This window comes from Nicotiana sylvestris, chromosome 2, assembly GCF_000393655.2.
Source record: "Nicotiana sylvestris chromosome 2, ASM39365v2, whole genome shotgun sequence".
Taxonomy (NCBI): domain Eukaryota; kingdom Viridiplantae; phylum Streptophyta; class Magnoliopsida; order Solanales; family Solanaceae; genus Nicotiana; species Nicotiana sylvestris.
In genome coordinates, this window is record NC_091058.1 from 75,199,807 (window position 1) to 75,209,138 (window position 9,332).

The 9,332-nt window shown below is 43.3% G+C and overlaps 1 protein-coding gene across 1 annotated transcript; it reads left to right on the plus strand.

Annotated features, from left to right (window-relative positions):
* The first annotated feature begins 926 nt into the window (after window positions 1-926).
* Window positions 927-3,851, plus strand: LOC138885085 (uncharacterized). The gene is made up of 6 exons (XM_070165982.1): window positions 927-1,170; window positions 1,766-2,123; window positions 2,209-2,374; window positions 2,459-2,653; window positions 2,763-2,948; window positions 3,141-3,851. Exons 1-6 carry the CDS (start codon window positions 927-929, stop codon window positions 3,849-3,851), a joined length of 1,860 nt encoding a protein of 619 aa, XP_070022083.1.
* Window positions 3,852-9,332: the final 5,481 nt, after the last annotated feature.

A 9,332-nucleotide genomic window follows, 5' to 3' on the forward strand; every position in this document is an offset into this window, starting at 1 on the left:
AAAACCAATCATTGTGTATTGAACCAGCTAGCAGGGGGAAATTTTATGAACACACCTTATGCTGAGGCGTGTGAGATATTGGATGAGATGGCAGATACTTCCTCATCTTGGCAAAGTCGAGCCAATGTGCCACAGGGTGACCCCACTGTCATCCACTTGCACAAAGAGCTCTATGATCATGGTCAGGCAATAGTAGAGTTAACTACAACAATGAACCAGTTGGCAAAAGCTTAATTGCAACAAGTTCAAACTCCTAGACAAGTAAATGCTATGGAAGGTATCAACATGTTGGTCAACAAGAGGCGACAAAGAGGTCAACAAGGTCAAGGTAGTCAGGATCAATATGAGCAAGGTAGTGGTGGTTTCAATCAAGATGATGGCTATGATAAGCAAAGTAAAGAAGTGCAGTACATGAACAATTACCAAGGACAAAAGGGCAATGCTCCTAACCAACAACAATAATGGAGATCTCAAAGAAATTGAGGGAATCAAAACTAACAAGGCAATACCAACTAGGGGAACAACAATCAGAATTGGGGCAACTAGAATAACCAGGGCAAGTGGAGTGGCAACAACAACAATTGGGGAGGAAACAACAACCAATTGGTTGGAACAATGACAATCAAGGGAATTAGGGGCAAGGCTTCAAAGGTCTCCAATGTATCAACAACCAAACAAGACCTCCACTTCCGTCCCAAGGTCCTGGCTCATCAAATAATGAGATAGGAAGGATCGAGATGATGTTTGAACAAATGATGAAGAATAACGCTGACCCTGATGCCCAGTTGGCATCCCACAATACTTAAATCTGAAATTTGGAGGTTCAACTTGGCCAGATTTCGCAATCTTTGAATACTCGCCCTAAGGGGGCTCTACCTAGTGATACGGTAGTAAATCTGAAGGGTGGGAACAATATCGGGCATGCAATGGCGGTGATTACTAGAAGCGATCGAGGTGGTGATGTGAATACCTCCAAGCAAAAGGAAATTGTGAGTGATGAGGTTAAAGTACAAGATGATGATGTTCCTATAGTTGATGAGCAAGTGAGTGAAGAGAATTTGAATGCGGAAGTGAGAATTGATATTAATGATAATGAGGGGGAGACTCAAGATGACGTGAACCCGTCTAGGAAACACGTAATAGACATACCGAAAACGGTAGTGCCCAAGGGTAAGGCTCCCTTGCCAAGGCCTCCTCCACCTTACCCTTAGAGGCTTGCAAAGCAAAAGAATGAGAACCAATTTAGGAACTTTATTGACATAATGAAGAGCTTATCAATCAATGTTCCTTTGGTGGAAGCTCTTGAGCAAATGCCGGGTTACGCCAACTTCATGAAAGACTTGGTGACTAAAAAGAGATCCATGGATTGTGAGGCCATCAAAATGACTCATCAAATAAGTGCAATTGTGCACTAAATGGCTCCAAAACTTGAAGATCTCGGTGCTTTCACCATTTCATGTACCATTGGGAGTGCGAATTTTGCAAGGCATTGTGTGATTTGGGATCAAGTATCAATTTGATGCCTTACTCTATGTTCAAAACTTTGGGTATTGGTCAACCGAGAGCTACTTCAATGAGGTTGCAAATGGCAGATAGAATAATGAAGAGGTTGTTTGGTATTATTGATGATGTTCTTGTTCGGGTGGACAAGTTTATTTTGCATGCTAACTTTGTGATTCTGGATTACGAGGTCGATTATGAGGTTCCGATAATATTGGGAAGATTTTCCTTGCAACTGGGAAGGCATTGGTTGATGTGTAAACAGGGGAGTTCACCTTCCGAGTGGGTAATGAAAAAGTGGTCTTTCATATGTGCAAATCAATGAAGGATCCGAATAGTACTGAAGTGTGCTCTTTTGTGGATCTTGTCACGGAGGTGATAGTTGATGATACTAGTGCAATGATCAATGTGGATGATCCTCTGGAAGCGGTCTTGTTGAACCTTGATGTAAATGAGGATGAAGGTCGGGTGGAGTGTGTCAATGCTTTGCATGGAGTGGGCTCTTACTCTTTTGAGCCTCGAAAGCTCTCTTTGGATCTTGAGAACAGAAAGACTCCACCAACAAAGCCCTCAATTGAGGAACCTCCTGTTCTGGAGTTGAAGCCTTTGCCTTCATACCTTAGGTATGAATTCCTAGGCCCTAGTTCAACTTTATCTGTTATTCTTTCATCTTGTCTTACTAACATGTAGGTAGATGCAACACCAAAGGTGCTCCAAAGAAGGAAAAAAGGCAATTGGATGGACTCTAGCTGATATTCAGGGAATAAGCCACGTCTTTTTCATGCACATGATTATACTTGAAGATGATGCCAAGCCCTCCGTGGAACATCAAAGGAGGTTGAACGAGGCTATGCAAGAGGTTGTCAAAAAGGAGGTGATCAAGTGGTTAAATGTAGGGGTTGTGTACCCCATCTCGGATAGTTCTTAGAATTCACCAGTGCAATGTGTACCGAAGAAGGGTGGTATGACTGTGGTTACCAATGAGGAAAATGAGTTGATTCCCACCAGGACTGTCACCAGATGGAGGGTGTGCATGGACTACCGCAAGATGAATAAAGTGAGTCGCAAGGATCACTTTCCATTTCCCTTTCTTGACCAGATGCTAGATAGACTTGCTGGGCGTGCCTTCTACTATTTTTGGATGGGTATTCAGGTTACAACCAGATTTTGATTGCTCCGAAAGATCAGGAGAAAACCACCTTCATGTGTCCGTATGACACCTTTGCATTTTCTAGGATGCATTTTGATTTATGTAATGCCAGGCTACCTTCCAGCGGTGTATGATGGATATATTTATCGACATGGTGGATGACTTCTTGGAAGTGTTCATGGATGATTTCAGTGTTTTGGGTGACTCTTTTGATGAATGTTTGAAGAATCTTGACAAGGTGTTGGCCCAGTGTGAAGAGAGCAATCTTGTGCTTAACTGGGAAATATGCCACTTTATGGTCTAAGAGGGCATTATCCTCGGCCATAAAATCTTAAAGCATGTTATAGAGGTGGACAAGGCTAAAATTGAAGTGATATCAAAGCTTCCTCCTCCTACTTCAGTCAAGGGGGTTAGGAGTTTTCTTGGGCATGCAGGGTTCTACCGAAGATTCATTAAAGACTTTTCTAAGTTAGTGAATCCTTTGTGCAAGTTATTAGAAAAGGATGCCAAGTTTGTGTTTAATAAGGAATGTATGAAAGCTTTTGAACTTCTCAAGTACAAATTGACAACCACTCCCATTATTACCGCACCCAATTGGAGCTTACCTTTTGAGCTCATGTATGATGCAAGAGATGTTGCGATAGGAGCAGTTTTGGGTCAAAGAGTGAATAAGATATTTCACGCGGTGTATTGTACTGGCAAATTAATGAATGATGCTCAAGTAAATTACACGATGACAGAAAAAGAGTTGCTAGCAATTGTGTTTGCAATGGAGAAGTTTAGGCCTTATCTTATGGGTGCCAAGGTGATAGTTCACACTGACCATGCAACACTCCGCTACTTGATGACAAAGAAAGATTCTAAGGCTCGGTTGATGAGATGGGTTCTATTGCTTCAAGAGTTTGACCTTGAGATTGTTGATAGAAAGGGAAGTGAAAACCAAGTGGCGGACCACTTATCCCGCTTGGAGGAGGAGGGGAAGCCCCGTGATGGCCTCAAAATTAATGATTCATTCCCTGATAAGCAACTCCTCTCTGTATCTGTGAATAGTATGCCTTGGTTCGTGGATGTTGCCAACTTTCTTATGATCGGTATTGTTCCGTGTGAGCTCTCTTCTAACCAAAGGAAGAAGCTTAAACGGGATAGCTTGGACTACTACTGGGATGAGACCTACTTGTTCAAATCTGTAATGATAGTGTGATCTGGAGATGTGTTCCGGAAGATGAGCAAATGAGTATTCTGGATGCTTGTCATTCCTCTCCCTACGGTGGTCATCATGGTGGAGCAAGGACAATTTCAAAGGTGCCTAGTTGTAGTTTTTATTGGCCTACATTGTACAAGGATGCGGTTGAGCTTGTGAAGAGATGTGATGAGTATCAAAGAGTAGGTGGAATTTCAAAGAAGGATGAGATGCCTCTCACCACTATTCTTGAGGTTGATATATTTGATGTGTGGGACATTGACTTCATGAGACCTTTTGTGAGTTCATGTGGCAACACATACATTCTGGTGGCCGTTGATTATGTTTCAAAGTGGGTTAAGGCCATGTCTTTACCCAACAATAAGGCCCGGAGTGTTGTGGATTTTCTCAAAAAGAGTATATTTACTCGGTTTGGCACTCCTAGAGCAATCATCAGTGATAGAGGGTCTCATTTATGCAATAAGGCATCTGACACTTTGCTTGCAAAGTATGGTATCAATCACAAGGTTTCTACCCCTTACCATCCTCAAGCTAGTAGGCAAGTGGAGGTCTCCAACAGGGAGATCAAGAGCATATTGTCAAAGACGGTTAATGCAAATAGGACTGACTGGTCAAAGAAACTGGATGATGCTTTGTGGGCATACATGACTGTTTACAAAACTCCGATTGGTATGTCTCCGTACCGGTTGGTGTTTGGGAAAGCTTGCCATCTTCCAATTGAGTTAGAGCAAAAAGCCATGTGGGCCTTGAGGAAGTTGAATATTGAATGGGATGTTGCACCAAATCTCCGGGTGGAGCAACTCAATGAGCTTGATGAGTTCCGGTTTCATGCCTATTCCAGCTCATCCTCGTATAAGGACAAGATGTACTTACATGACAAGTATGTATGTAACAAGGAATTCAAAGTGGGTGATTTGGTTCTTTTGTCCAACTCCCGGTTACGACTGTTTCCGGGAAAGCTTAAGTCAAAATGAAGTGACCTTTTGAGGTGGTGCTTGTGACTCCGTTTGGTGCTCTTGATTTGAAAAACAAAAATGGTGAGATATTCAGAGTTAATGGGAACAAAGTGAAGCACTATCTTAGCAAATTTGATGACAGCCACGTGGTGGCAATGATCATCTCAAGTGATTGATGGTAATTTGCATCATGTCGCGACGTTAAATCAGGCGCTTCTTGGGAGGCAACCCATGTATTTTTCTTCTTTTTTAATTTTCTTTGTAGTCAGGATTTGTTGGTGAACTAACTGGTTGTGAGATGTGTGTAGGGATGTTTGATACAGTGCAGATCAAGTTGGAAAAACTTTGCTCTCTGAAGTTGGACCGCTGACAGTGGTCCTATTTTTTGCTGCAGCGGTGGCCCTATCGCGGGGGCGGAATTTGATGGCGGACGCGGGATTGAAAAGTCCAAAATGAGACTTCTCTGAAGTTTCAACTGCATCCGTGGTGCTTTTATTGCGGTCAGCGATGCCTCATCGTGACCACGATCGATTTTTTGCGGTCTGCGATCATTTCAATCGGGCAACCCTTCTGTACTTCACAAGCGCGGACCGCGGTGATTTATCGCGGCCGCGCTAGGTAAGATTGTGTGGATCCCAGCGTTTGTCTATAAATAGAACCTCAGGGCCCCTTTTATATTTTTCGCTCATTTCACTCTCAAACAACATACACCACTGTTCATCCACGCCCTAGTTTGCACAGACACAAGCACTAGCCTTCATTTTTCACCACTCATCTCACATCTGGTAATTCTACGCATTTCTTAGTCTTTAATTTTGTACTTATTTTCTTTTAATTGATAGTTTTTATTTTTTTCTTCTTCTTTTTTCTTTTAATTTTGACTTAGGTTTCCTTAGTGTTAATCAAAATTAGATTTAGAATGTTAAAATTGGTTAATGAATACCTAGTGTGGCTTAAAACTGCGTAAATACATGAACAACTGAAACCCTAGGTTTGCTGGGCCTGATTTTGACTTCCACGGCCGCGGTTGATTTTTCGTGGTCAGCGGTGCACCTACCACGATAGCGATGGATTTTTCGTGGTCCGCGATGATCAATTTCAGAGAGATAATAGATGAGGGTTTGCGGCCACTGTTGATTTTTCGCGGACAGCGGTGCAACTACTGCGGTCGCGGTCCTTTTTTCGCGATCCATGATGCAATAGAATTAGAGGGTGGGCAGTCTGATCCCCACAACTCCGCGGTCGTGATACATTTTCCGTGGTCTGCGGTGCAGGCTTCGCGGCCATGCTCCCTTTTCCGCGGTCCGCGATCTGTTGTTTTGTTCAAGCACTATCAACTGCTCTACTAATTTTCTGCACTGCTTCTTCTAGTATTCGTACTAACAATTTTCAAATCATTATACTTACAGACAATGGTTAAATCTAGAGGAGGAGGTGAAAAACAAAAAGGGAAAGTGGAGTCCTCTCGGGGTAGGGGACGAGGACAGATTAAATTGACCCTAGCAGTTCAAAAATCAATTGGGGAAATGAGGAAGAGCATCAGAGCTACAGATAGAGCTGCTTCCCATTTCGAGAGTAGTGAGTATTTGCCCTCTCGAGAGGCCTCAGAGTTTGATTCAATGCCAGCAGATGTACCCGACTTCCCGGAGAGACATAGGTTGAGAGATGAACCTATACCCCCAACCTCTCCTACTTCTCCCAGTTCCTCTTATGTTGAGTCGTCTGATGGCTCAGTAGAGGGTAGTGAGTCTACAGCTTCAACCTCATCTACAACTTCATCGCCTGGACAGGATCCCGTAGATGATGAGGTACCAGATGACGAGGGAGGGGGTGCCACCCAAACCGGGGGTGTGGAAAAGACAAGAACCCTGAAGTATGGCAAATGAGGTTTGTCAGTGAGCTGGCATATCACAAGTTCAGGGAGTGGTGGCCTCAAAAATCACTTATTCTTGAGTGCCAGTTCATGGAGCAGGATCTTTTGCCTCACAATCCCAACGTGAAGCAACACTTTAATGAGCGAGTTGGATGAGATTACTTCACTAGTAAGGTGTCAGAGGCTAATGAGCACCTAGTCAAGGAATTCTATGCTAATGCCTCCTATATCAAAAAGGACACAAAAGTGACTAAGGTGCGAAACCTAAAAGTCAAGTTTGATGGGAAAGCAATCAATGAATACCTGGGCTTCAATGATGAAGATGAGACATTGTACTTGGAGAATGTGGCGATGGATGAGGCATCCTGCCCGTGGTTGGCAACATACCTGGCTCTCCCGGATACCACTCCAGTATGGTTGACAACAGGGGTTCCTATCTTGAGGAACACCCTGAACTTTGAGGCAAAGGGTTGGGAGACCTTTGTATGCAGCAGACTAGACCCCACTGCTCACGAAAACACCTTGTCGGTCTCTCGGGCGATTATAGTGGAGGCTATTATGGTGGGGTTCCCGATCAATATCGGGAATATCATGTCTAGGGTGATCACCAGAGTGGTCAATGAGGGTGATAGATCGTACCCCTTCCCGAACTTCCTCACCATGTACTTGGAAGATTTGGAGGTGGAGAAAAGAAATTTTGATGTCAAGGTAAAACCCAAGATGCCCTTTTCATGGTACAGCCTTAAGGGTCCAGACAACCCCAAATCCAAGGGATCCAAGGGCAAACCTACTATTTCTACTGGCCAATCTGAAGAGCCAGTAGTGATATTCACTACTTCATAGCCTCCCACTACCATACCAGATCCTGTCTCCGGACCATCTACTTCCATGCCTTCAGAAATTCCATCCTCCTCAGCATACCCCATTGACTGCCCATATATTGAGCCAAACACTCTCTAGTATTAACAACTGGATGCAGGAAACAACTTCTAAGCTGTGTGTGCTATCTAGTTCAGTGACAGCCCAGTTAGTGCTCGCACAACCCCAGGTTCTAGCTTCGGTAGAGGAGTCTCTCAAGGAGCTTCTGGACAACCAGAAGAAGCTCCTGGACAACCAGAAGAAGCTCCTGGAGAACCAAAATATTATCATGGATTCTATTGCAGATCAAGGAAAACACTAAAGGAGCTGAGCAAGCATACAAGGAAACTAAAAAAGACTCGAGCCTCAAAGGAGTATGTGAAGGAATTGAGGGGGGAGGTGGAGAAGATGAAGGCATCAGATCACTTACCATTAGAGCTACTATTACATGACCAGCCTCCAGTAGCTCAGACAGAGCAGGTTCAGGAGCAGGAGATTGAGAGAGAGCCCAAAAAGAGGAGAGTGATGCCCCAGGTTGATGATGCAGAGATTGAGCTGGTGGAAACTGGGGAGTTGCTTCTGGCCAGCCACAGGCCCCGGAGACAGGTGATCCAAGCATCCAGACATAGGACCCCACCCAGCCACAGGACCCCATGCAGCCGCAGAACCCAATGCAGATGAAGGACCCATAGGGAGCTTCCTTTACCCTCTACCCTTCTTTTTGAGCTTATTTTTGGTTAGTTAGCATTGAGGACAGTGCTAGCTTTCATTTGAGGGGGTGGCCCTACTTTGGTGATTTGGTAGTTGGTTTGTAATGATACTATCTTCTTTCTTTATGCTTATTTTTAACTTTTGGTATGTATAAGACTTTACCATTTATTTCACTTTTCATTATTTTTCGATCTTGGTCTATATATAAAGTTACTCTCTCATGTATATAGTCATTCCCTCTTATGTATATTCATCTAAGCCCCCTATTGTACATATTTAGTTTACTTTCCACATTTTATTTCATAGCTTCTTTTGCAATTTTCCTTAATAGTATAGCTTCTTACTTCATTTAATAGTTTCTTTTTCGGTTCATAGCTTCTTATTTTACAAGTTTCAATGATCAATAAGTCTTTGGGTTTCTTAATGCCATGGTTCTTTCCAAAGGTGGAGTTTGTGTGAACCGGGTGGCTCTTCCCAATAATGGATGGCATGACAACCTTCTTAAGGGTTTGAGTATGTTTTTTTTTCTTTTCATTTTTGTGTAAATAGTTGTTAGTGAGAAATGGTGCCTCAAGCAAAGTTTCACTTGGGCCTAACACATTTACCTTTGACCTTATGGTGAAAAACAAATTGGTGTGTATATAATGGTGATAATTGTGACCTTGAGACTCTTGTGTTGACTAATCAAAAGATGCTACTCCAGCATGGTTGACAATAGGGGTTCCTATCTTGAGGAACACCCTGAACTTTGAGGCAAAGGGTTGGAGACCTTTGTATGCAGCAGATTAGACCCCACTACTCACGAAAACACCTTGCCGATCTCCCGAGCAATTATAGTGGTGGCTATTATAGCGGGGTAACCGATCAATATCGGGAATATCACGTCTAGGGTGATCACCAGTGGTCAATAAGGATGATAGATCGTACCCCTTCCCGAACATCCTCACTATGTACTTGGAAGATCAAGAGGTGGAAAAAAGAAATGTTGATGTCAAGGTAAAACCCAAGATGCCCTTTTCATGGTATAGCCTTAAGGGTCCAGATAACCCCAAAGCCAAGGGATCCAAGGGCAAAACTACTACT

Bases quoted from the DNA above. Each gene is read 5' to 3' on its own strand.
- LOC138885085 (XM_070165982.1), top strand. From the start codon at position 927: ATGGCGGTGATTACTAGAAGCGATCGAGGTGGTGATGTGAATACCTCC. The intron at 2,124-2,208 runs GTATGAATTCCT...GCAACACCAAAG, and splicing joins CCTTTGCCTTCATACCTTAG to GTGCTCCAAAGAAGGAAAAA. The intron at 2,654-2,762 runs GTTACAACCAGA...ATGTAATGCCAG, and splicing joins ATTTTTGGATGGGTATTCAG to GCTACCTTCCAGCGGTGTAT.